The 27,684-nt window shown below is 42.5% G+C and overlaps 10 protein-coding genes across 10 annotated transcripts in view; 2 read left to right on the plus strand and 8 right to left on the minus strand.

Moving 5' to 3' along the window:
* Nucleotides 1-23,359, minus strand: part of LOC311238341 (histone H1-like) — a gene marked incomplete at both ends in the record, with an annotated part of 77,283 nt that extends 53,924 nt beyond the window's left edge. The window contains one exon of the mRNA XM_084326374.1: nucleotides 22,768-23,359. Coding sequence (XP_084182500.1) covers nucleotides 22,768-23,359 — 592 coding nt within the window. The remainder of the gene's footprint in view (nucleotides 1-22,767) is intronic.
* Nucleotides 128-691, minus strand: LOC311238342 (histone H1-like; the record flags this gene model as incomplete). The annotated part of the gene is made up of 1 exon (XM_084326375.1): nucleotides 128-691. The coding sequence occupies one exon, from the start codon at nucleotides 689-691 to the stop codon at nucleotides 128-130; it is 564 nt and encodes a 187-aa protein (XP_084182501.1).
* LOC311238568 (histone H4) lies at nucleotides 4,058-4,369 on the minus strand (the record flags this gene model as incomplete). Its single annotated transcript, XM_084326667.1, has 1 exon — nucleotides 4,058-4,369. One exon carries the CDS (start codon nucleotides 4,367-4,369, stop codon nucleotides 4,058-4,060), a length of 312 nt encoding a protein of 103 aa, XP_084182793.1.
* On the minus strand, nucleotides 8,962-9,339 carry LOC311238355 (histone H2B 1/2-like; the record flags this gene model as incomplete). Its single annotated transcript, XM_084326388.1, has 1 exon — nucleotides 8,962-9,339. The coding sequence occupies one exon, from the start codon at nucleotides 9,337-9,339 to the stop codon at nucleotides 8,962-8,964; it is 378 nt and encodes a 125-aa protein (XP_084182514.1).
* On the minus strand, nucleotides 10,518-10,901 carry LOC311238352 (histone H2A; the record flags this gene model as incomplete). The annotated part of the gene is made up of 1 exon (XM_084326385.1): nucleotides 10,518-10,901. One exon carries the CDS (start codon nucleotides 10,899-10,901, stop codon nucleotides 10,518-10,520), a length of 384 nt encoding a protein of 127 aa, XP_084182511.1.
* Nucleotides 11,235-11,645, plus strand: LOC311238343 (histone H3.2; the record flags this gene model as incomplete). The annotated part of the gene is made up of 1 exon (XM_084326376.1): nucleotides 11,235-11,645. The coding sequence occupies one exon, from the start codon at nucleotides 11,235-11,237 to the stop codon at nucleotides 11,643-11,645; it is 411 nt and encodes a 136-aa protein (XP_084182502.1).
* Nucleotides 14,843-15,217, minus strand: LOC311238358 (histone H2B-like; the record flags this gene model as incomplete). Its single annotated transcript, XM_084326391.1, has 1 exon — nucleotides 14,843-15,217. The coding sequence occupies one exon, from the start codon at nucleotides 15,215-15,217 to the stop codon at nucleotides 14,843-14,845; it is 375 nt and encodes a 124-aa protein (XP_084182517.1).
* LOC311238351 (histone H2A-like) lies at nucleotides 18,450-19,067 on the minus strand (the record flags this gene model as incomplete). Its single annotated transcript, XM_084326384.1, has 1 exon — nucleotides 18,450-19,067. The coding sequence occupies one exon, from the start codon at nucleotides 19,065-19,067 to the stop codon at nucleotides 18,675-18,677; it is 393 nt and encodes a 130-aa protein (XP_084182510.1). The 3' UTR covers nucleotides 18,450-18,674.
* Nucleotides 19,402-19,812, plus strand: LOC311238347 (histone H3.2; the record flags this gene model as incomplete). The annotated part of the gene is made up of 1 exon (XM_084326380.1): nucleotides 19,402-19,812. The coding sequence occupies one exon, from the start codon at nucleotides 19,402-19,404 to the stop codon at nucleotides 19,810-19,812; it is 411 nt and encodes a 136-aa protein (XP_084182506.1).
* Nucleotides 23,360-26,802: 3,443 nt separating the features above from the next.
* Nucleotides 26,803-27,114, minus strand: LOC311238368 (histone H4; the record flags this gene model as incomplete). Its single annotated transcript, XM_084326401.1, has 1 exon — nucleotides 26,803-27,114. One exon carries the CDS (start codon nucleotides 27,112-27,114, stop codon nucleotides 26,803-26,805), a length of 312 nt encoding a protein of 103 aa, XP_084182527.1.
* Between the last annotated feature and the right edge of the window lie 570 nt (nucleotides 27,115-27,684).

Below are 27,684 nucleotides of genomic sequence, written 5' to 3' on the forward strand. Positions count from 1 at the left end.
GCATTAGTAGATTTGCTTCTATCCACCATTAAACAATGCATTTATACGAGGGAATGTGCCATTTCAGGGATCAGTGGTTGGCTCTAAAAAGAGCCTTGTGTGTTTTAGACAGTAAAGCTTAAGACCTTCACTTCCTCTTGGCTGCTGTCCTTGTGGGTTTCGCGGCTTTGGGCTTGGCAGCCTTCTTCGCGGGGGCTTTCTTGGCTGCGGGCTTCTTCATGGCCTTCTTGGGGCTCTTGGCTGCCACCTTCTTGGGGCTCACCTTCTTGGGGCTCTTGGCTTTGACTGCAGGCTTCTTTGCCTTTGGAGACTTTTTAGCCACAACCTTCTTAGCAGCAGCAGGTTTCTTCACTGGCGCTTTCTTAACTTTCGGAGCTGCTTTCTTGACGGGCTTCTTGGCTTCAGCCTTGTTGATTTTGAAGGAGCCGGAGGCACCGGTACCCTTGAGCTGGACAAGAGTGCCCTTTAACACCAAGCTCTTCACAGCGGTCTTCACACGTGAATTATTCTTCTCCACGTCGTAGCCACCGGCAGCCAGAGCCTTCTTTACCGCAGCCAGGGACACGCCGCTCCTCTCTTTAGAGGCAGATACCGCCTCGAGGACGAGTTCTGCGGCGCTGGGACCTGATGCCTTCTTCGGCTTGGAGGCAGCTTTCTTCCTGGGGACTTTAGCCGGAGCGACTTCTGCCATAGTTCTCTTCTATCGTCGATCAACACGAAATGCAACAAATAGTCCGAGCTGACTGGTAGTGGAGCTGGGACAGGGTGCTGGTCTTAAATACTACATGAGAGCCATGCAGACTCAACCCACCCTGTCTACAACTCTGCAGCTGAAAAGCTCTGCTACTTGTGTTTTCTTCTCGCCAAAACGGGCTAAAATACAAACGTGGGAACATAGTTGAAATCTAACACCTAATGGGTCAGTTAGCACAGGCATGTTCCATTAGAATAAAACCATCTGGAGAGCCGTGGTTAGTTTGGACACGTTCCAACGCTCTCCTTTCCGTCGTCACATGGTGCAGTGAGCAGCAACTTGTCTCAGTATTTTGCTTTTTAAATGGTTTAAATGTCATTATAATCCAGTCAGTACTCGTTCCCCGGTGAGTCGAGCTGCTTGGTGAGGGACTGGCAGTAAAACAAGGCATCTGGTGTCATGCTTTTGGTTATAAACGTGTACTTTCTCAGTGCTGGTAAACACAGTCATTGCTGGCGTCGGCATGATATGTGTTACCTCGTCTTCTGTGGAAGATTACCACTTCTGTGGAAGGCTTTATGTAGCTCATGATGAATTAAATCTACAGTTACTTTTATGAAGATAAAAAAAATTAAATTTTTGGGAGAGACTCGCCTATTATTGTCAAACTGCTGTGTGATGCCGATTAAAGCCCAGACGGAATGGTTAACAATCAAAAAAATCTGTTTCAATTACATGTCAATAGTAATAATAGGCACAAGTTAGTTAGTAATAAAGCATACGATACGAGTCATAATAATAACAGCTGGCGCAACAGGGGGAATAAAACGTGTCACGCTGTGACCATAGTCATCCCAACGGTGCTAATGCAGTCATTGCGCGTAATTACGCATGCACATTATGACTACATTTCAATATGTTTCCAATTGATAGGACTCAGTTGGTTGTTGCAAAGGGTATTTTGCACTGTTGTGAAGTATGGTAGTCTGTCTGCTACATGTTATATTGTCCTCTCTGGTAAACAAGAATACCCTGAAGACTCTGGCAGGAGCACTCATTCAAGGGTACTACGACTATGCTTGCACCTCACGGTACCAAAGCACCTCAAAGGCGCTAAAAACAAGATTACAAATATCACAAAACAAACTGGTCAGACTACTACTTGACCTTACTCCTAGAACCCACCTCAACCCTGCCCACTTTGACTACCTAGGATGGCTTAGGGGCCTTTTTTTTCTGTTCTCACTCACCCCTTTTGGGATGCGAAACGGCGCTGATTCGTTTTAAGCGTTCGTTCGTGTCAAGCGTTTTCAATATAACCCACCCCCTTTCCTCACAAATGGAACTAGTGTTGTGGAGTCCGCTTTGACCGTTTTCCAGGGTTAGCAGCTATCGCTAGTTAGCTTAGCCCTAATGGATACCTTGGTTAGCAGCTATCGTTAGTTAGCTTAGCCCTAATGGATACCTTGGTTAGCAGCTATCGCTAGTTAGCTTAGCCCTAATGGATACCTTGGTTAGCAGCTATCGCTAGTTAGCTTAGCCCTAATGGATACATAGCTCATTGCTCGTGTCAATTAAATTGCATGTTATTAAATGTCCGCGCTGGTCTGTCTAATGAAATTACAACCGCAACATTGTATCGCACTGTACAGCCCTGGTTGTAGGCTAATGTTTTACTATTTTTTGTATCCAATTTGTATGGATTAATTTAGGAGTGAAATCACCACTCGCAAGCTTGCCCCCAGATATTATTTTAAACTCGCACGGACCAAATTAGGGCGCAATTTGCGATCATCTCATCGCAGTGTACAGCCCTGTACGGGAGGCTGCAATTCTAAACTGGCCACCGTAAATGGCCAAACCCCCCCCCACCCCCTCCTAATAGACAGTCTCCTCCCCTCCGTATATATTATCTCCCCACCGTATGTATATCTCTCTCCCACCCACCCACCCCCTCCTAATGTACAGTCTCCTCCCCATGATATGTATATACTGTCCGGATCTATGGGTAACAGTACTGTATATTTGCATATCATATATGTCACAAATGTAACAGTACTATGTACCTGTATGTCATGTATGTCCATATGCCATAAATGTCATGTATGTTGTGTAATGTCATAAATGTCACTATGAATTGAAAATGGGGGACCCTGATGTAAACAAGACAAACGTCTTTCTCTGGTCTGCATCCCCTTAACAATTGTATGTATTGAGCCGTACTGTATTGTACCCATTCTGCAATCTGTTAAATAAAGTTTTCATTTATTAACTATTTCACTTGAGGATGCTGCAATGTAAAAGTTATACACAGAGTGGTACAGAGGTAGACGAGTTGCAGGTGTGTAAAAACTGAATGCTGTGTACAGCAAATACATTATTTCCACCCCTGAAAATACGCTGTATCTTCTATTTATTAAGCTCCTATTACTGCATATTCTGCACAGCAGTGACAATTCTGATATTCTATTTGTGATCCTTGCCTCATTGCATTTAATTAAACATCACCTACAGTCTCATCACAGAAGGCAGTTATACTTGTTTAACCATCCTGTTTACAACCTTCCTGTCAAATATTTGCTTTCTTTTATCATTAATTCCACCACATACGTCTGTGGTGTTTCATGTAAAATCTGACTAGATAGAAGACTATAATACAGTATATTACTACAAGGTCGCAAATAGACCTGCCGTCGAATCAATACCTTCATTAATTTACATAAACACATAGGAAGGCTTCTAAAGTCCTGTGGCCTCTAATGAGATCCTTGAACAGACACACCTTTTAAAAACGAATTGAACACACGCACTATGCACATACACTTATATGTAAGACACTTTCTGTAAATAATTTACTATTTTATTTAATCTGATTTTATGTTATCTTATCCATTGTTACCATTCTTTTATGCATTGTTGGGCCTGAGCTCGAAACACAATTATGTCATTAGCTGCAATGCCCCTGTATTGTGGTGTATGACAAAAATAACTTTAACTTGAATTTGAGATCCAGTTCAGTAGTGTCCATTTACAGTATTGCTCAGACCAGTGTCAAAAGAGCTAGTATCTTAAATGCATCTATATGTTCAGATCAAATAGCCACCCCTCATAACTAGGCTACTTCTCTTCTCAGGCTTAAGACATTCTTAATGACCTGTATGCAATTTTCACGTCCTGTACAAGTCATAATATATATACTGCACAATATAGAATCGTCCAGAGCGACTAGGAGGCGTACATATCTAGCAGCTAAGGATGAATGTTATTCTGAGACGCAACATGGAATCGACTCAATTCTAGTAAGATGTGTGTGGCTCTGAAAAGAGCCTTTGGGTCTTGGGATAGTTTGGATTGAATATACGATTAGCCGCCGAAGCCGTACAGAGTGCGTCCCTGTCTCTTCAGAGCATAGACCACATCCATGGCTGTGACGGTCTTCCTCTTGGCGTGTTCGGTGTAGGTGACGGCGTCACGGATCACGTTCTCCAGGAAGACCTTCAGCACACCACGAGTCTCCTCGTAGATCAGACCAGAGATGCGCTTCACTCCACCGCGGCGCGCCAGGCGACGAATCGCGGGTTTGGTGATTCCCTGGATGTTGTCACGGAGAACTTTACGGTGACGCTTGGCGCCTCCTTTTCCGAGTCCCTTTCCTCCCTTTCCACGACCAGACATTTTCTTCTAGGATGAGTTCAAAACAAATGAAAAGAAGTATTGACGAACAAAGGCAAAGCCCTCTGAATATAGATACTCTCTGAGGACGTAAAAGAAGACTGAGATACCGCGTCATGCTGGGCGTGGCCAAAAGCTGCAGCCCATAATAACCCTCCTCCTCACACACTTTTGACCATAGAACTGGTGTCACGTGATTGATTGATTGATTGATTGATTGAAAACTTTATAAACAGATTGCAGAATGGGTACAATACAGTACAGCTCAATACACACAATTGTTAAGGGGATGCAGACCAGAGAAAGACTTTCGTCTTGTTTACATCAGGGTCCCCCATTTTCAGTTCATCAGGACATATATGACATACATGACATACAGATAGACAGTACTGCTACATCTATACATTTATGACATACCAGATTTGCAAATACAGTACTGTTTGTGATACAAAAAGAGTCCAGAAAAGGGAGTATATACATTTGACGTAAAAACTGTACATTGGAGGGGGTTGGGTGGGGTTGTGTGGGGGGGGGGGGGGGTTGGGTAGGGATGGGTTGGGGGGGGGACCACTGTACAACTGTACAAGCAAAACTGTACATTGGGATATTGACAACCATACTAGGTAATTTACATTGGAGGGGGTTGGGGGAACACTACAAACAAGCAAAACTGTACATTGGAATATTGACAAAACCATACTAGGTAAATTACTGTACATTGGAGAGGGTTGGGTTAGGACATTTACAGGGGTGTAAATTCTAAGACATGTCTGGTTCATGAGTTCCTCGTGGCAGCTGGGTTCACATGGTTGCACTTATTCAATTTATCTATCCCATTAGTTTGCCCCAGATTCTTGTCTGGGGTCCATTTTGGTTGGTCTGCAATTGCCCACGTGACTGAACTCAAACTAGAAAGAAACAGACTAAGAAACGACGTAAACTCCATGATCAAAACTGCAAAAAAGAATTTCATCAATGACAAAACTGAGGAAAACAAAAACAAACCACGTGAACTTTGGAAATTACTCAATAATCAACTAGGATGCAGTAAAAAACTTAAAACCAGATTCTCAAACATAAACATAAAAACGGACAACACGCTCATCACAGACAAGCTGGATGTAGCCAATTACTTAAACATTTTCTTCACAAACATAGCCACAACACTGGTAAACAAACTACCCTCCCACTCAGGGCTTTATGGGGTAGAACACATAGTAGCTTACTACAAAAACCTAGGGGTCCGCAAGGACGACTTCAAGCTGGAAATGGTAACAACAGATGAGGTACTCAATAAACTGAGCGCCCTCCAACCTAACAAGGCCACTGGCCATGACAACATCCCCTCCAAATTCCTCAGAGACTCAGCAGCCGCCATCACCCCAATCATCACACACATAATAAACCTCTCCATAAAACAGGGACACGTCCCCAAGGACTTCAAAATTGCAAGGGTGACCCCTCTGCACAAAAAGGGCAGCAAATTAGACCCAGGCAACTACCGCCCTGTTTCTATTCTCACCTCCATCTCGAAAGTCATGGAAAAAATAGTCTACGAACAGGTCGAAAAGTACCTAGCGGAAAAAAATCTAATCTACGAATTCCAATCTGGCTTCAGAACATCCCACTCCACTGACACATGCCTTCTCTATTTGAATGACCACATCAAACAAGAGGTGGACGCAGGCAAATACTGCGGCATGGTCATGCTGGACCTACAAAAGGCCTTTGACACGGTCAATCACTCCATTCTGATTGACAAGCTAAAAGCAATTGGTTTTGATAGTCTATCAGTGAGCTGGATGCAATCCTACCTTGAGGGGAGGGAACAGATGGTGGAGGTAAACAGTACCCTATCCCCCCCTCTCACAGTGAGCTGTGGTGTTCCACAAGGAAGCATACTAGGACCGCTACTGTTCCTAATTTATGCAAATGACATGTCGTCAGCTTGTGACTGCAACTTGTTCCTGTTTGCGGACGACTCAGCCCTGCTGGTCTCTGACAAGAACAAGTTACAGGTTGAAAAAACCCTCAGCTCGGAACTAGGCAGAATCTGCATATGGCTCGCTGATAACAAACTATCATTACACATGGGCAAAACAGAGTCCATTCTCTTCGGTTCAAATAACAAACTCAGCAAGACCGACGGCTTCTCAGTTACAGTGGGTGACAATATTGTCACAAGGAAAGATGAAATTACCTACCTGGGTTCCATCCTAGAGGCTAATCTCTCCTGTGACAAAATGGCATCCAATGTAATAAAAAAAGTCAACCAACGAACTCGATTCTTGTACCGGATCTCCTCTCTGGTAAACAAGAATACCCTGAAGACTCTAGCAGGAGCACTCATTCAGGGGTACTACGACTATGCTTGCACCTCATGGTACCAAAGCACCTCAAAGGCGCTAAAAACAAAATTACAAACATCTCAAAACAAACTGGTCAGACTACTGCTTGACCTTACTCCTAGAACCCACCTCACCCCTGCCCACTTTGACAACCTAGGATGGCTTAGAGTAGATGACAGAGTACAGCAACTTGCAATGGGCCTGGTCTACAAGATACACTACACGACCAAGGTACCCATGTACATGGCAAAATACTTCCCAAAGGTCAGTGAATACCACGATCACAACACCAGAGGGAGCTCCACAAATCATGTTAAACCCAGATTCGGCTCAAATAAGGGACTAAACACGTTTCGCAATTATGCCACATCAATGTGGAACGCCCTACCCAAAGCTGTAAAGGAATGTGGATCACTACCCACTTTCAAAACCTCTCTCAAGAGACACCTACGGGAGACTGCAATTCAACACTGGCCCCTGTAAATATCCTAACCCAACCCCCTCCAATGTACAGTCATTTACCTAGTATGGTTTTGTCAATAGTCCAATGTACAATTTTGTTTGTTTGTACAGAGTCTCCCCCCCCTCAATGTACAGTTTTGCTTGTTTATACAGTGTGCCCCCCCCCCCCCCCCCCCAACCACCTCCAATGTAAATTACCCAGTATGGTTGTCAATATCCCAGTGTACCCAACCCCCCCCACCCAACCTCCTCCAATGTACAGTTTCTACGTCAAATGTATATACTCCCTTTTCTTGACTCCTTCTGTATCACAAACAGTACTGTATTTGCAAATCTGGTATGTCATAAATGTATAGATGTAGCAGTACTGACTATCTGTATGTCATGTATGTCATATATGTCCTGATGAATTGAAAATGGGGGACCCTGATGTAAACAAGACGAAAGTCTTTCTCTGGTCTGCATCCCCTTAACAATTGTGTTTATTGAGCTGTACTGTATTGTACCCATTCTGCAATCTGTTAATAAAGTTTTCAATCAATCAATCAATCAATTGCTTTCCCGGTTTCCAAAATGGTTGATCAGTGTGGTCTGGTACTGTCCATGGTGCTGAAATAGCGCCATTTAGATTCACAGTGCCTAGTACAAGTAGTTCAAGTTTCAAGTTTGCTTTTATTTGCCATGTATAAAGTGCATGTACATTACAGTGAAATGCTTGGTTCTTTACGAGCCCCTGAGAATGTGCTTCAAGCAGTAAAATAAAAAGTAAGTAAAAGAGGAATAAAGACCCAACACTATACTGTACCATTGATATCATGGTTTTAAAATGGACTATACCATGTTATTAAGGGCAGATTCAGAGCACCTTGTGAAACATAAAAGCAACTATTGAGCATGGTGTGGTGTATCAGTGAATGTGTTGAAGTCCAAACCACAGGGGATGCCTGATGAGCAGAGTAACCTTTCAGCCAGATGTGGAGGCTGTGTATCCTGCTAAACATGGAGGGAGAGGGGACCGGAGATGATCAGTATTGCTGAGGGTTACTTATGAAGTCAGATTTTAGACTTCTGATTGCTGGAGTTTGATGATGTCAGATGTCAACAATAACGTTATAAAAGGTTACTGTTATTATTGTAATGTATTTAACATACAAGGTTGTAAATTGTACAGAAATATACAGAGCTCATTATGATCAAATAATGAATATTATTTGCACATGTCTGTTGGAAATCATATCATAGGATGTGTGTTTGGCTATGGGGTAGTTAGTTAATCTGTTTCATTATAATTATATATGAGCCTGGAATGTATTATTTTTGGAATAGCATTTCCACTTTGAAAATGCTAAACTAAACAGTATCCATGTGCATTATAAAGACCCAATAATGTATTATTGATCAGGGTTCTAATAAGGCAGGTGATATTATTTTACAGTATAAACGTGATGTACAAGCTAGAAGTCTATCCAATCTAGCTACTTGTCAACAACCTAAAATCACAGGATTTTGACTAGTAAATATAATTTGCAACTTAATAGCCATCCAAACTATGATTACAGTTGTAAGTCATTTATTATTCAATAATGAAATATATAAAATGTCATCTCCCGACAGACACTCCTACCATAAAACTGTGCAAATAAAATGTAGGACATTTTGCAATAACCGGCACTCAACCACTTTGATGAACAGCGGGATCATCATGATAATAGGAATAACTCTCTCAGGACAGCGTGGGTGGCTCTTAAAAGAGCCTTTGGGTTAATCTTCAGTGAACAGGGTAGTTTACTTGGAGCTAGTGTACTTGGTCACAGCCTTGGTTCCCTCAGACACAGCGTGCTTCGCCAGCTCACCGGGCAGCAGCAGACGCACAGCGGTCTGGATCTCCCTGGAGGTGATGGTGCGACGCTTGTTGTAGAGAGCCAGGCGCGAGGCTTCTCCAGCGATGCGCTCGAAGATGTCGTTAACGAAGGAGTTCATGATCCCCATGGCCTTGGAGGAAACGCCGGTGTCGGGATGAACCTGCTTCAGGACTTTGTAAATGTAGATGGCATAACTCTCCTTCCTGGACTTTCTGCGCTTCTTACCTCCCTTGGCAGCGGTCTTGGTGACGGCTTTCTTGGAGCCCTTCTTGGGCGCTGGCTTGGCGGCTGGTTCAGGCATGTTCGACGGCTTATCAGAATCGAATGGTGACGGTCGCTTATGGTTTCCTGCCTTATTTATAGGAGGTTGATGCAAATACTGCTGCGTGGCTTCTACGATACGATTGGTCGGGCGTGGCGCACGTGTAATATAACATGCATTTCTCTCAGCATGGTTAAAAAGGAAATTATAAGAAAGTGTACACATTGACAATATTTTGGTTTATTATTTGGCAGTGCTGGGAAAAGTATTGAGCAAAAGTACAATACACTAATAGAATAGTACTCTGTTAAAAGTCCTCAATTTAAAGTACTTCTTATTGAAATAGTTTCTTAATTCCATGTGGAACCAGGACATACATCCCTGCCAAAAAATAAACAGGATATAAGGAGCCAAACAAGGCAATTATGGTAGAAGCAAAACTCTTCTCCACATAAATATTCTATATGGAATTCCAAAAAAATTATACAAAAACTACAGCTAGTTTCAATATCAACCTTATATCTAGAAAAACAGCTTCAGGCAGCATTGCTGCATTCTTTTGAATGACTGATTTAGTCCAGAACTCCATTCCTGTTTTGTAGTTCTGTTATAATTTCATAGCTGTAGTTTGGGGTAATACCAATGGAGAAAGTGAGTCATTCTTATACATGAAGTACTTCAAATTGGGCAAACTTCTAGTCAGTTATGTGTGTACCATAACCCTTACCTATACTCTGAAAAGTTATACCACTCGTCAGTATGACTTAATACATAGTGTCTTTATAGTATACCTGTAACACATATACATCTGATATACTCCAGTTTAATCACTTTATCGATTCCTATTGCACTTTACTGTTACATTTGTACTGTTTAGACGCCAACTTATTTTCTTTGTACTGTATAACGACAATGGATTTAAACCTGTGGAAATGTATAACCATGCCTATGCGTTAAATGCACCGTCCTCTCGACACCGGTCATTCTGTTTTAGGGATGAACTGACTGAACTAGTATGACTGTCAAATGACCGTCTATACGGATTAGTCTTATTGTGACATTATTCTAGTTTCATAAAGAATAATTATGTGTAGAAAAGCTTAGCTTCTACAATAATGACAAATTACAGTATAGGATGCAGAGTCATTGCCTTCTCGGTAATATGTGGGTGGCTCTGAAAAGAGCCTTTGTGGGGTTTGTCGAAGAGGCTAAATAATTTACTTCTTGGCAGCCTTCTCTGTCTTCTTGGGCAGAAGGACAGCCTGGATGTTGGGCAGCACACCACCCTGAGCGATGGTCACTCCTCCCAGAAGTTTGTTGAGCTCCTCGTCGTTACGCACGGCCAGCTGCAGATGGCGGGGGATGATACGACTCTTCTTGTTGTCACGGGCAGCGTTTCCAGCCAACTCCAGGATCTCAGCGGTCAGATATTCCAGCACAGCGGCCAAATAAACCGGGGCACCGGCTCCAACACGATGAGCATAGTTGCCTTTACGCAGCAGTCTGTGGACACGACCCACGGGGAACTGAAGCCCGGCGCGAGACGAGCGAGTCTTGGCCTTAGCTCTGGCCTTTCCTCCGGTCTTGCCTCTTCCAGACATGTTTATGGTTGTCTTTAGTTAAACTAATTTGAAAATGAATGCAGCGAGTTGGATAGGCGCCTTTTATCTTCAGGCTTGTGTTTTCTCACCCAATCAGGAAAGACGTTTTGTTGGCGGTTTTTCCAAAAGACCAGTCCTCCAATAACCTCGTTCCCAGTTGTATCTCCGTGAAGTCCTCCAATAACCCTGTGAGGTGTAGGCGGAGTAACGACCTCACAGAGAGGAGACCAATCAGAAACTACTGCGCCTCCGCGTTAGTAATATAAGGCCAGAGTTTCTACACAGCAGCATATTATTATTGTTGAAGTGAAGACTAAAACATAGTTTCTCATAATGGCCAGAACTAAGCAGACCGCACGTAAGTCCACCGGTGGCAAAGCCCCAAGGAAGCAGCTCGCCACCAAGGCTGCCCGTAAGAGCGCACCCGCTACCGGCGGCGTGAAGAAACCTCATCGTTACAGGCCCGGTACCGTGGCGCTGAGAGAGATCCGTCGTTACCAGAAGTCCACCGAGTTGTTGATCCGCAAGCTGCCTTTCCAGCGCCTGGTCAGAGAAATCGCCCAGGACTTCAAGACCGACCTGCGCTTCCAGAGCTCTGCTGTCATGGCTCTTCAGGAGGCCAGTGAGGCTTACCTGGTCGGTCTGTTTGAGGACACCAACCTGTGCGCCATCCACGCCAAGAGGGTGACCATCATGCCCAAAGACATCCAGCTGGCCCGCCGCATCCGTGGAGAGCGCGCTTAGATCGGCTTTTGTTTTCCTACGTTCATAACCCAAAGGCTCTTTTAAGAGCCAACACCGTTATCATGAAAAGTACATTCCATTAACTCATTATTTCAATATGCCAGTTTTACTCAAATCATCACAATTCTTATAATACAAATATTTAGACTAGCATTTCCTGTTGGCTAAAGCGGAACAGACTGCAAATTGCCATATAACATTTATTGATCCCTTTGGGGATATTAGTTATCATAGCAGGAGGTGCATGTATTATAATACATACAGGTCACAGAATTATATTACAGTGGAGAAGTTAACATTTAATAAAAAGGCAGTGTAAACAATATACAATGTAATTAACTCTGGATATGGGCAACAAGGTTGTCCTCGTAGTAGGTTCGTCCGGGAACATGCTGCCTCATTTTGAGAAGCATCTTAGAAATGTGGGAACATAGGCCCTACATTTTGAGTGAAAAGAAAATCTGGGGCTGTGGGACCATAGGGCTGACCCTCATGATGCAACACATTACATTGACCTCGATAGGGAAATTCAAAGTTTTACAGTCGAGTAAAGTAGTTTGACTATGGTCATCTGTGTCTTGTGTGTTAATTACAGCTCAATGAAATAAGGTAGCAGTCCATAAGGCGACGTATTGCTATATTTTCATTTATATTTCATGGTGCTGTAATTAACACTTTGGGTGCCGGGAGCCGTCTTTAGACGTCTTTGCTGGCCATGCTAAAGTTGCCGGGGGACGCTGTACGTCGTCTTTATATCAATATTTCAAAAATCTGCGATCGGATTCATAATGTCCCTCCGCTGGCCTGAGATCCACCAGCAGGACCCACTGAGCTCTCTGGCGGTTCAGGAGCGCCATCTGGTGGCCGATCGGCGCAAGCGCTTAACAGGAAGCGCACTAGAGGTTTTGCTAGACGTCCGTATTGCTTCCGGCCACTCGGTACATGTCCCGTGACTCTAGCTCGTCACTCTACATAGCGATCGATTGCCAATAACTCGATAAACAACATGATTTGGACGTATATACCATTATACAAGCTGGAGATGGACCGGGGTAATAATATATCCCATAATGATAAAATTTCTACTCGACGATGATCGCCCAACGGCGCGCGGAGACTGGGGTGAGTTTCAGCGTGTAACGTTACCGTCTTCGATAATAACTGATATTATCAACATTTGACCCACATTAGATGATTGGTATAACGCTGCCCACGGAATTATAAACGCCCCCTCGCCCATCCGGTCAACATCAGATGACGTGTAGTAACTTCTAGAAGTACGTCTAGTTGGAATTGTTTATATCGCGCTGATTGCCATCAAACTGTATTTCATCATCAATATAATGCATTTGGGGCTATATATCACGTTCTGGAGAAAGCTGCAGAAAGAGATGAAAACATACTTATACATTAGACCATACTTTACTATGAATATGTGAATGAAAAAGTTTAACGTTGCTACACAATGAACAATACATATAGGACTTTGAATGGGCCCTAATAATGGCAATGTAGCAATAGAATTTAAAAAGTTATAGCCCTGCAAAGAAGGGGACTTTCTCCATAGACAAATAGCGCTGGCAATCTATGGTATATCATTAATTTAACCTTAGGCAACCAAAGTGTTAACAAGGATTTTCTCTCACTGGCAGATATACTGGGAGGAATTAGCTCTCGGAGTCAATACATTTCCATCTGTACGAGGTGCTTAATTTATGTCATATGAACTTTGCTATTTTGCCCATATTTTACTTTAGGAGCAACAATGTAACCGCACAGGTTCATACACTGAGACAATAGGACATTCTTTATTGGTATTTATAATTCAAGATGACAAACTGGTTTTCAACTCAATGTTGCAACAATCAACAACAGCTCAAAAGTAACCCATGACCATGCACCCATATCCAATCATACATTATAACTCAGAGTTAAGATGCACTCCAATAGGGTCCAGCTGCATCCCCGGAGAATCCGCTCACTGGTAACTTCAGCCAGCCACAGGATGCGCACTGATTGGCAGAAAGTACGGAAGTATCTCGAAGTACATGTGCTGAGGTGCGGTTGTAGAGAGTGATTGATTGAAAACTTTATTAACAGATTGCAGAATGGGTATTTTTTAGCATGGTGTTATTCACCGTCAAAGATGACATAAAAAAAATAGAATTGATATTCTCCTTTGGTTCATTACAATCAGTGATGCCACAGATTACTTGTAAAATGCCACAACATAAGAATGACAATTTTTTTTCTCTCTACCAAATCCATTCTGAGACTGAATCAATGAATGAATGAATGAAAACTTTATTTAACAGATTGCAGAATGGGTACAATACAGCACGGCTCAATACACACAATTGTTAAGGGATGCAGACCAGAGAAAGACTTTTGTCTTGTTTACATCAGGGTCCCCCATTTTCAATTCATGACATTTATGACATACACAACATACTGATATGTATCATGACATAGATACACAGTAGTTAAATTTATGACATACAAGATATGCAAATATACAGTACTGTTAAACAGAGATCCTAACAGATAATATATACATAATTATGAGGGCTGCTGATGACTCCTAACATCCTATCACGTTTTTAATAATGCTGTAAAGTTAAGTAAAAATGCATTTCAATATGAATTTAACAAATTAAACATGCAACTATTAATTCTAAATGTACCAGTCTGACTGACATACCAGTTTATCATACATCAGGTTTGACATATGTATTTATTGTGTCACTCTTTGTAACTTTTGGTTGTTACTGTTAACTCTCCGAGAGTGTGTGTAACCAGAAGTTATAGATGGTATTAAAGGCCCATAGCAAACAGCTGCATGTGGAGCCAACTAGATGCCCTCAAACCTGCTTTAACTCTAACCATCAACCTTTAACCTAACAAACTCAATTTCCCTTCCAAAATCTGTTAAATCCTGAATTCAAACTTCTCCAATCTGAAAATCTATTAGAGGCTCTTGTTCCACCTAGTAGAGCACTTACTCCATCTGGCGGTGAAACCCAATATGACAGGCAGCATCCTAGACATGGTCCAGGAAAAACAGAACAACTTATACATAGGGATATGTTTATTCAGTCACCTGACCTTGACTGGTCATTGGGATAACTCTCTCAAAACAAAGTGGGTGGCTCTGAAAAGAGCCTTTGGGTGAATACGGGTTAGATGGACAGGGAAGTTTACTTGGAGCTGGTGTACTTGGTCACAGCCTTGGTTCCCTCGGACACTGCGTGCTTGGCCAGTTCACCGGGGAGCAGCAGGCGGACGGCGGTCTGTATCTCCCTGGAGGTGATGGTCCTACGCTTGTTGTAGAGAGCCAGTTTAGAGGCTTCTCCGGCGATGCGCTCAAAGATGTCGTTAACGAAGGAGTTCATGATCCCCATGGCCTTGGAGGAAACGCCTGTGTCAGGATGGACCTGCTTCAGCACCTTGTAAATATAAATAGCATAACTCTCCTTCCTGGACTTTCTGCGCTTCTTGCCTCCCTTGGCGGTTGTCTTGGTGACGGCTTTCTTGGAGCCCTTCTTGGGCGCTGGCTTGGCTGGCTCAGGCATGATGATCAGTCGGGACTAAACAGCAACGAATGTGGAAACAGAAGCGCACTGCTGCCTCTTTATAGGTCAAATTGTGCAAATACAGCTGCGTGGCTTCTTGTATACGATTGGTTGAGAGGCTTTGTCGCACATTTCCCGCGCACAGGAAACTATTTGCGCGCAAAACCATAATAACCCAACTATATATTATTCTCTTAGCAAAACTCCATAGCCACACTTGATATTAAGCCAAGCAATAATCGACATGAAACTGCATTTTTCCAAGACAATGATTTTGTGCACCTTGATAGCTCTCTTGGTGACATCTGTCACTGCTTTGACTTACAATATATATATACACACACACCTTCATACACATCTGTCTGTACATACAGTTGCATAATCCTTTTTACATGTATTTGGCATAACTTTTAATCATGGAAATGCCAGTATACATTTATAAGGTGAGAGATGTTTTCTGATGGTGCTGAGTCGTCTCCATGAGCAGGTTTCCTCTTGTTTGGGTTATTACTGATCATAAACAGATGACACAGACCGGCATGGTCTCACCATGAGCTACATGTATCGGTACCTCACTGTGGTACAAGATAATAATACAAGTATGACTCTGACAACATAGTATGTTTCATTCCTTGAGCTATTTCTTCTGAATGTATCAAAAATGTAGCTGGCAGCCTACTGCACCACATTCTAAGATACTTTACTTCACAATGAGTTGAGCCCTAACAATAGAGGCCTTTATATCTGACCTATAGGCTAAACACAAACTGTAATGTTTGTGTTGTTCTGTTTCTTCCAGTATGGCTGCCTGTAACCGTTGGTAACCACTTTCAAAAGAAAATGCCTAATTTGTGTGCAGTGGTAGTCGGTAAAACACTGAAAAGCATGATATTACTGTTCCGTTGTGACTTCTTTATAACATTCAGTAATAAGACACAACACTATGTGTTGATATGATCATCTATACATAGCAACCATTCCATTGCCTTTACTACACAAACATTCCGTGCAAGGCCTCTTTTGTGGAAATGCAGAACATGTTGATGTGGTGCGTTTATGTTTGGTGATATGATGATTCATTATGAATCTACTATGTCTATTTAAACTATTGAAATATACTTTAAATAGACCAATGCAGTTATTATTTATTGTGCTAAGTGTTCAGTGTAGCAGACTTGAATCAGAAACACAGCAGACCAGCAATGCCCAAAAAGCATGTATTGTCAACAAGCATGCAGCAGTCTAAAGTACACAACAAACTAGCCCCCCCCCCCCAAAGGAAAATGTAGCTACGCTTCTTGTGTGAGTTATGAAATGTTTTGCAACATTAATTAATTAAATGTTAGCTGTAATTAATATAGGCCACGTGAAACCTTCCTCTAATCTAAGGTGGTGATCATCCCTCATACGAAGTCGAGGTGACCCACGCCACCAGCAACAGTGTGTTTACCAACACCGGAAAAGCATCAATTTAAAACAAAACGCGTCACCCCAGATTACTAATCTTGCTCCCAGTCTCTAGTCAGGTAGCTCGGCTCGCTGGAAAACGAGATTATGTCGGATTATAATGCAATCTAAAGAATTGTGAGACATAAATAACAGAGAAAGGTATAGCTGCGCACCATGGTGAAGGCGCAAATTGGTGGTGTGAAGCGTCCACAAACACACCAGGGGTCTCCAAATGGTTTAATTCTGATGGCACATATTTCTGCTTGCTGACCCTTTTGGCGTTAAATTCCTGCAATATTCATAGTTGTGTATTTGAGCTCTTTTTTGGCGAGGAGAAAACACAAGCGGCAGAGCATTTTGGCAGCACAGAGGAGGACAGGGTGGGTTGAGTCTACATGGCTCTCATGTAGTGTTTAAGACCAGCCCTCTGACTGAGCTTCAATATCATAATTCTACTTGTGTTGAATCTGAGACAGAACGAGAGAAGATGGCAGAAGTCGCTCCAGCTCCAGCTCCCGCCGCTCCGGCTAAGGCCGCTAAGAAGAAGGCAGCTCCCAAACCCAAGAAGGCAGGTCCCAGCGTCAGTGACCTGGTCGTCGAGGCAGTATCTGCTTCTAAAGAGAGGAGCGGTGTGTCTCTGGCTGCCGTAAAGAAGGCTCTGGCTGCCGGCGGCTATGACGTGGACAAGAACAAGGCCCGCGTTAAGACCGCTGTCAAGAGTCTGGTGACTAAGGGAACCCTGGTCCAGGTCAAGGGTACCGGAGCCTCCGGCTCTTTCAAGATCAACAAGGCTGAGGTTAAAGCCAAAAAGCCCGCAAAGAAAGTCGCTCCGAAAGCCAAGAAGCCAGCAGCCAAGAAACCTGTCGTGGCCAAAAAGCCCGCTAAGGCAGCAACGAAGAAGCCTGCTGCCGCCAAGAAGTCTCCCAAGAAAGTCAAGAAGGTAGCGGCCAAGAGCCCCAAGAAGGTAGCGGCCAAGAGCCCCAAGAAGGTAGCGGCCAAGAGCCCCAAGAAGGTAGTGGCCAAGAGTCCCAAGAAGGTGACAAAGCCTGCTGCGCGCAAGAAGGCCCCAGCTAAGAAGGCTGCCAAGCCAATAGCAGCTAAGAGAGGAGCTCCCAAGAAGAGATAAGCGTTTAAACAGAACGTTGTCTTTAATTCAACAAAAGGCTCTTTTAAGAGCCACCCACCGCTTTCATGAAAAGCAATATTGTACTCTCGTGTGTGGAGTGAAGGCGGCTTATCGAAGTATACAACTTAGTATTACTTATGGGATGGTTGATTTCCACGAGTTACTTCCAACACGGCAACAAAGCAAACGCAACTTTATATATTATATATGGAGAATATACCACAAAAAACTATAAAATATAGATCAGATATAGGTTCTTAATTGGAGAATGTTGATATTAAGTCCGGTTTGATTATTAGGTCCTACTAACGCAGATACTTTACCGCAACGAGTTGAGCCCTTTATTGTGGAAATACATAAATTGCCATCATTATGGTGCATTTATGTCCGTGCGTAAATGACCGCTATGACACTATTGGAATGACTACGGGTGATGGCCCATTAGTGGACACACAGCACACAATTGTGGAAATACAAATTGCTGTCATTATGTCAATTTATGTTTGTGCATGCTGTAATCTGTATATAGAACCCTTACTATTTATGTTTCTCAGTTCAAATTAATCATCACTTGACCGCTATGACATGCAATTTATAATTTCACATTATATCGTTAAGCCTTCAAAACAGGGACAAAAAACACTGCAGACAAACACATTAAACATTACTTCTAAACAGCACTGTACACGTGTACCCATTAGTGAACACGGTCAAATGTTATGCATTACTCGTTTATAGTCTTACATTTATGTCCGAGGTAGCGAGACAACATAAGTTACACAACCAAATTGTATTTTGACAAACGGAAATATTGCATTTTCAATAAGAGGTGGGTGGCTCTGAAAAGAGCCTTTGTGGGGTTTGTCGAAGAGGCTAAATCATTTACTTCTTGGCAGGCTTAGCAGCCTTCTCTGTCTTCTTTGGGAGCAGGACAGCCTGGATGTTGGGCAGCACACCACCCTGAGCGATGGTCACTCCTCCCAGCAGTCTGTTGAGCTCCTCGTCGTTACGCACGGCCAGCTGCAGATGACGGGGGATGATACGACTCTTCTTGTTGTCACGGGCAGCGTTTCCAGCCAACTCCAGGATCTCAGCGGTCAGATACTCGAGCACAGCCGCCAGATAAACCGGGGCACCGGCTCCAACACGATGAGCATAGTTGCCTTTACGCAGCAGTCTGTGGACACGACCCACGGGGAACTGAAGCCCGGCACGAGAGGAGCGAGTCTTGGACTTAACTCTGGCCTTTCCTCCGGTCTTTCCTCTTCCAGACATGTTTATAATTCTCTTTAGCTAAACGAGCTAGACAATGAATGCAGCGAGTTGGAGAGTCGCGTTTTATTTTCGGGCTTGTGTTTTCTCACCCAATCAGGAAAGACGTTTTGTTGGCGGTGTTTCCAAAAGACCAGTCCTCCAATAACCTCGTTCCCAGTTGTATCTCCGTGAAGTCCTCCAATAACCCTGTGAGGTGTAGGCGGAGTAACGAGCTCACAGAGAGGAGACCAATCAGAAACTACTGCGCCTCCGCGTTAGTAATATAAGGCCAGAGTTTCTACACAAGCAGCGTATTATTCTTGTTGAAGTGAAGACTGAAACATAGTTTCTCATAATGGCCAGAACTAAGCAGACCGCTCGTAAGTCCACCGGTGGCAAAGCCCCAAGGAAGCAGCTCGCCACCAAGGCTGCCCGTAAGAGCGCACCGGCTACCGGCGGCGTGAAGAAACCTCATCGTTACAGGCCCGGTACCGTGGCGCTGAGAGAGATCCGTCGTTACCAGAAGTCCACCGAGTTGTTGATCCGCAAGTTGCCTTTCCAGCGCCTGGTCAGAGAAATCGCCCAGGACTTCAAGACTGACCTGCGCTTCCAGAGCTCTGCTGTCATGGCTCTTCAGGAGGCCAGTGAGGCTTATCTGGTCGGTCTGTTTGAGGACACTAACCTGTGCGCCATCCACGCCAAGAGGGTGACCATCATGCCCAAAGACATCCAGCTGGCCCGCCGCATCCGTGGAGAGCGAGCTTAAATCGACCTGTTGACTAGTTGTCCCCATAAAGGCTCTTTTAAGAGCCACCTCAATAATCATGAATGAGCCCAGTTTCCTCATTTTAACTATGTTCTTAGTCCACGTGGATGAAGTTGGTGATATGTAATACGTTCGTTTGATGGCCATCGTAGCTGATTGATTGAAAAGTTTAACAGATTGCAGAATGGGTACAGTACAGTACAGCTCAATACATACAATTGTTAAGGGGATGCAGACCAGATAAAGACTTCCGTCTTGTTTACATCAGGGTCCCCCATTTTCAATTCACATAATCAATATCAAGTAACCAGAATTATGATTAATTGTTTATTTTCAGTCCTTGTCTACAGACAAATCAAAAACACACGTGTGGACTCTCAAAAGGAAAAGAAAAAATGACAAATGCACATATTCAAATCAAGCTCACACAAAATCCAAACTCAATGACTGAAAAAAGGAATTGGCTGAAGCACATGCTTTTATTTGCCTATCCTTTACAATTCTTAAAAACTAAATATACTTTAGAGACAAAATTAAAATATGCTGGAAGATATGTTTTTTTTTCTTTAAGAGAAAAACATAAGAGAAATTAACGTTTGATGTTTTACTCAACTGTACTCCCGAATTGTTTTATTCATAACTTGACTGCAAAACGTAATATTGAAGTCATACATTCATATTCAGTTCCCTGATCCATTAGTTCATCTGCTGACTAGTAATAAATATGACCTATATGGTTAAAAATAAATACAATCCGGATTATCATTGTTTGCTGGAGCCTTGTCTGGAGTTCATTTTGGTTGAGCCTGCATGCTTTCCCCATTTCCAAAATGGCTTCGTCAGAGTGGTCCGGTACTGTCCATGGTGCTGAAATAGCAACATTTACATTCGACGTTGAGAGCGTTCCAGCCAAAATCTATTTTAGATCAGATTAGTTTAAAATGAATTGTCATTATACAGCACAAGTATAGTACAACGGAAACAAATTGGTGCCTAACTAGAGTACAAATGTAACAATAAAGTGCAATAGGATTAAACTGGAGTATATATATAAATGACTAGTGCTGATCAGATGAGTGTTACAGGTATAAAATACACTATGGTAGTAAGTCATACTGACCAGTGCAAGGTAAAGATATATATATATATATATATATATATATATATATATATATATATATATATATATATATATATATATATATATATATATATATATAAAGGTATATAAAAAGATGATATGCAGGTGTATTCAGACAGAAGTGGATATATATATACTATGCATGCAGTGTATGCAGCATTATTGTACATGCTATCACACAAGAGTTACATGTGTAGAATATAGTTTGTGGTTGGTGATTACAGTGTAAGGCAGTAGGAAACAGAGTTCAGAGTTTGAACAGTATGGATGACATATCCTAGAGTATAGGATATTAACTATTCATTTAACTGACTAGAAGTTAGCCAATATGAAGTACCTTATGTATATAAGTATGACTCTGTCTCCATTGTTATTGCCCCAAACTACAGCTATGGAATTCTAACAGAACTACAAGACAGCAATGGAGTTCTGGACTAAATCACAGTCATTAAAAAATAATGCAGCAATGCTTCCTGTTAAAACCTGCTTTTCTAGATAGAAGATTGATATTGAAACCAAAATTGTATTATGTGTCTGATTAGCACTAATACTAATTTATACACGTACTCCAGTTTAATCACGTATACATTGTATTTTGCACTTTACTTTTGTATTTGCACTGAAGTTATTTTTGTTGTACTGTACTTGCCATGTCAGGTTTCAGGTTTCAGGTTTTTATTTAGACTCCACAACATAAACAGATCATTAATCCAGCTTACATTGCTGTCAAGGATAGTAACGTAAAAGCCTCTTGACTTATTTCCATCGTTGTCCTTGGGTGTCAAGGATGCTAGAAACACACAACTCATTACAGAATTAATCACAATTATTATCTTTGCATAATAATAATGGCACAATGACAATACATTTAATCTTAAAAAAAGACAGTCAGGCGTCTTTGAGAGGGTTCCAGGTGGTACCCCAGCAAAATTAGCGTTAATTTCACTGTAATTTAACTGACTAGAAGTTAGCCCTTATGAGGTACAGTATATATCATAATGTGTTTTACTTTCTCCATTATTATTGTCCAAACTACAGCTATGAAATTCTAACATAACTACAGGACAGCAATAGAGTTCTGGACTAAATCAGTTATTCAAAATAATGCAGCAATGCTGCCTGTTAAAAGATGCTTTTCTAGATATAACGTTGACATTGAAACAAGCTGTAGTTGTTGTATAAACAAGGATGGAACTTTAAAGGGGAAACGAAGAATGGTATTTTGCACATTAACTCACTAACGTCCTAAAACTGTTTTGCACACATTCATTTAGTTTGAGTTATTCGGAGTAAATTTGTTTGAATACCATTGGGGACATGAATCCTTGTGTTAATTACTGCTCAATGCAAATAAAGGCAGCAGTCCATATAAAACAAGGTGTCATTCATTGTGTGCACAATACATCAGATTGTATTTAGGTTAAATGCTTCTTAATTAATATGTTCTGGTATGTATAGCAGTATCTTCTAGACTGATATTAATAACAGGAACATAATTACATTCAATGTTAAATCGCATCGATTTAGATTTAAGTGTATCTAAATTATGTTTTATTCTTCTGGACTGGAATCGACTCATCTTCCAGAATATGAATCAAATGATGCAGTAACTGAACACTCAGCTCTACTTAACTGGTGCTGCTGCAATTTTTCCAGGACACAAACATGTGACTTAGTAGATTTGCTTGTATCCACTATTAAACAATGCATTTATACGAGGGAATGTGCCATTTCAGGGATAGTAGTGGTTGGCTCTAAAAAGAGCCTTTTGTGTGTTTTAGACAGTAAAGCTTAAGATCTTCACTTCCTCTTGCCTGCTGTCCTCGTGGGCTTCGCTGCTTTGGGCTTGGCAGCCTTCTTCGCGGGGGCTTTCTTGGCTGCGGGCTTCTTCGCTGCCTTATTGGGGCTCTTGGCTGCCACCTTCTTGGGGCTCTTAGCTGCCACCTTCTTGGGGCTCTTGGCTTTGACTGCAGGCTTCTTTGCCTTCTTTGGAGACTTCTTAGCGGCAGGCTTTTTAGCAACAACCTTCTTAGCCGCAGCAGGTTTCTTCACTGGCGCTTTCTTAGCTTTCGGAGCTGCTTTTTTGGCGGGCTTCTTGGCTTCAGCCTTGTTGATTTTGAAGGAGCCGGAGGCACCGGTACCCTTGAGCTGGACAAGAGTGCCCTTTAACACCAAGCTCTTCACAGCGGTCTTCACACGTGAATTATTCTTCTCCACGTCGTAGCCACCGGCAGCCAGAGCCTTCTTTACCGCAGCGAGGGACACGCCGCTCCTCTCTTTAGAGGCAGATACCGCCTCGAGGACGAGTTCTGCGGCGCTGGGACCTGATGCCTTCTTCGGCTTGGAGGCAGCTTTCTTCCTGGGGACTTTAGCCGGAGCGGCAGCGGCTGGAGCGACTTCTGCCATAGTTCTCTTCTATCGTCGATCAACACGAAATGCAACAAATAGTCCGAGCTGACTGGTAGTGGAGCTGGGACAGTGGGCTGGTCTTAAATACTACATGAGAGCCATGCAGACTCAACCCACCCTGTCTACAACTCTGCAGCTGAAAAGCTCTGCTACTTGTGTTTTCTTCTCGCCAAAACGGGCTAAAATACAAACGTGGGAACATAGTTGAAATCTAACACCTAATGGGTCAGTTAGCACAAGCATGTTCCATTAGAATAAAACCATCTGGAGAGCCGTGGTTAGTTTGGACACGTTCCAACGCTCTCCTTTCCGTCGTCACATGGTGCAGTGAGCAGCAACTTGTCTCAGTATTTTGCTTTTTAAATGGTTTAAATGTCATTATAATCCAGTCAGTACTCGTTCCCCGGTGAGTCGAGCTGCCTGGTGAGGGACTGGCAGTAAAACAAGGCATCTGGTGTCATGCTTTTGGTTCTAGACTTGTACTTTCTCAGTGCTGGTAAACACAGTCATTGCTGGCGTCGGCATGATATGTGTTACCTCGTCTTCTGTGGAAGATTACCACTTCTGTGGAAGGCTTTATGTAGCTCATGATGAATTAAATCTACAGTTACTTTTATGAAGATAAAAAAAAAAAATAATTGGGAGAGACTCGCCTATTATTGTCAAACTGCTGTGTGCTGCCGATTAAAGCCCAGACGGAATGGTTAACAATCAAAAAAATCTGTTTCAATTACATGTCAATAATAATAATAGGCACAAGTTAGTTAGTAATAAAGCATACGATACGAGTCATAATAATAACAGCTGGCGCAACAGGGGGAATAAAACGTGTCACGCTGTGACCATAGTCATCCCAACGGTGCTAATGCAGTCATTGCGCGTAATTACGCATGCACATTATGACTACATTTCAATATGTTTCCAATTGATAGGACTCAGTTGGTTGTTGCAAAGGGTATTTTGCACTGTTGTGAAGTATGGTAGTCTGTCTGCTACATGTTATATTGTCCTCTCTGGTAAACAAGAATACCCTGAAGACTCTGGCAGGAGCACTCATTCAAGGGTACTACGACTATGCTTGCACCTCACGGTACCAAAGCACCTTAAAGGCGCTAAAAACAAGATTACAAATATCACAAAACAAACTGGTCAGACTACTACTTGACCTTACTCCTAGAACCCACCTCACCCCTGCCCACTTTGACTACCTAGGATGGCTTAGGGGCCTTTTTTTCTGTTCTCACTCACCCCTTTTGGGATGCGAAACGGCGCTGATTCGTTTTAAGCGTTCGTTCGTGTCAAGCGTTTTCAATATAACCCACCCCCTTTCCTCACAAATGGAACTAGTGTTGTGGAGTCCGCTTTGACCGTTTTCCAGGGTTAGCAGCTATCGCTAGTTAGCTTAGCCCTAATGGATACCTTGGTTAGCAGCTATCGTTAGTTAGCTTAGCCCTAATGGATACCTTGGTTAGCAGCTATCGCTAGTTAGCTTAGCCCTAATGGATACCTTGGTTAGCAGCTATCGCTAGTTAGCTTAGCCCTAATGGATACCTTGGTTAGCAGCTATCGTTAGCTGCTGCTAACGATAGCTCATTGCTCGTGTCAATTAAATTGCATGTTATTAAATGTCCGCGCTGGTCTGTCTAATGAAATTACAACCGCAACATTGTATCGCACTGTACAGCCCTGGTTGTAGGCTAATGTTTTACTATTTTTTGTATCCAATTTGTATGGATTAATTTAGGAGTGAAATCACCACTCGCAAGCTTGCCCCCAGATATTATTTTAAACTCGCACGGACCAAATTAGGGCGCAATTTGCGATCATCTCATCGCAGTGTACAGCCCTGTACGGGAGGCTGCAATTCTAAACTGGCCACCGTAAATGGCCAAACCCCCCCCCCCCCACCCCCTCCTAATAGACAGTCTCCTCCCCTCCGTATATATTATCTCCCAACCGTATGTATATCTCTCTCCCACCCCCTCCTACAGTCTCCTCCCCACCGTATGTATATTTCTCTCCCACCCACCCACCCACCCCCTCCTAATGTACAGTCTCCTCCCCATGATATGTATATACTGTCCGGATCTATGGGTAACAGTACTGTATATTTGCATATCATATATGTCACAAATGTAACAGTACTATGTACCTGTATGTCATGTATGTCCCTATGCCATAAATGTCATGTATGTTGTGTAATGTCATAAATGTCACTATGAATTGAAAATGGGGGACCCTGATGTAAACAAGACAAACGTCTTTCTCTGGTCTGCATCCCCTTAACAATTGTATGTATTGAGCCGTACTGTATTGTACCCATTCTGCATTCTGTTTTCATTTATTAACTATTTCACTTGAGGATGCTGCGATGTAAAAGTTATACACAGAGTGGTACAGAGGTAGACGAGTTGCAGGTGTGTAAAAACTGAATGCTGTGTACAGCAAATACATTATTTCCACCCCTGAAAATACGCTGTATCTTCTATTTATTAAGCTCCTATTACTGCATATTCTGCACAGCAGTGACAATTCTGATATTCTATTTGTGATCCTTGCCTCATTGCATTTAATTAAACATCACCTACAGTCTCATCACAGAAGGCAGTTATACTTGTTTAACCATCCTGTTTACAACCTTCCTGTCAAATATTTGCTTTCTTTTATCATTAATTCCACCACATACGTCTGTGGTGTTTCATGTAAAATCTGACTAGATAGAAGACTATAATACAGTATATTACTACAAGGTCGCAAATAGACCTGCCGTCGAATCAATACCTTAATTAATTTACATAAACACATAGGAAGGCTTCTAAAGTCCCGTGGCCTCTAATGAGATCCTTGAACAGACACACCTTTTAAAAACGAATTGAACACACGCACTATGCACATACACTTATATGTAAGACACTTTCTGTAAATAATTTACTATTTTATTTAATCTGATTTTATGTTATCCTACCCATTGTTACCATTCTTTTATGCATTGTTGGGTCTGAGCTCGAAACACAATTATGTCATTAGCTGCAATGCCCCTGTATTGTGGTGTATTTGACAAAAATAACTTTAACTTGAATTTGAGATCCAGTTCAGTAGTGTCCATTTACAGTATTGCTCAGACCAGTGTCAAAAGAGCTAGTATCTTAAATGCATCTATATGTTCAGATCAAATAGCCACCCCTCATAACTAGGCTACTTCTCTTCTCAGGCTTAAGACATTTGTAATGACTGTATGCAATTTTATCGTTCTGTACAAGTCATAATATATATACTGCACAATATAGAATCGTCCAAAGCGACTAGGAGGCGTACATATCTAGCAGCTAAGGATGAATGTTATTCTGAGACGCAACATGGAATCGACTCAATTCTAGTAAGATGTGTGTGGCTCTGAAAAGAGCCTTTGGGTCTTGGGATAGTTTGGATTGAATATACGATTAGCCGCCGAAGCCGTACAGAGTGCGTCCCTGTCTCTTCAGAGCATAGACCACATCCATGGCTGTGACGGTCTTCCTCTTGGCGTGTTCGGTGTAGGTGACGGCATCACGGATCACGTTCTCCAGGAAGACCTTCAGCACACCACGAGTCTCCTCGTAGATCAGACCAGAGATGCGCTTCACTCCACCGCGGCGCGCCAGGCGACGAATCGCGGGTTTGGTGATTCCCTGGATGTTGTCACGGAGAACTTTACGGTGACGCTTGGCGCCTCCTTTTCCGAGTCCCTTTCCTCCCTTTCCACGACCAGACATTTTCTTCTAGGATGAGTTCAAAACAAATGAAAATAAGTAATGACGAACAAAGGCAAAGCCCTCTGAATATAAATACTCTCTGAGGACGTAAAAGAAGACTGAGATAGCGCGTCATGCTAGGCGTGGCCAAAATCTGCAGCCCATAATAACCCTCCTTCTCACACACTTTTGACCATAGAACTGGTGTCACGTGATTGATTGATTGATTGAAAACTTTATAAACAGATTGCAGAATGGGTACAATACAGTACAGCTCAATACACACAATTGTTAAGGGGATGCAGACCAGAGAAAGACTTTCGTCTTGTTTACATCAGGGTCCCCCATTTTCAGTTCTTCATGACATACACGACATACAGATAGACAGTACTGCTACATCTATAAATTTATGACATACCAGATTTGCAAATACAGTACTGTTTGTGATACAAAAATAGTCCAGAAAAGATAGTATAATATACATTTGACGTATAAACTGTACATTGGAGGTGGTTGGGTGGGTGGGTGGGGGACACTGTACAAGCAACACTGTACATTGGAATATTGACAAAACCATACTTGGTAATTTAC

This window comes from Notolepis coatsorum (assembly GCF_963971535.1).
Source record: "Notolepis coatsorum genome assembly, chromosome: 12".
NCBI lineage: Eukaryota > Metazoa > Chordata > Actinopteri > Aulopiformes > Paralepididae > Notolepis > Notolepis coatsorum.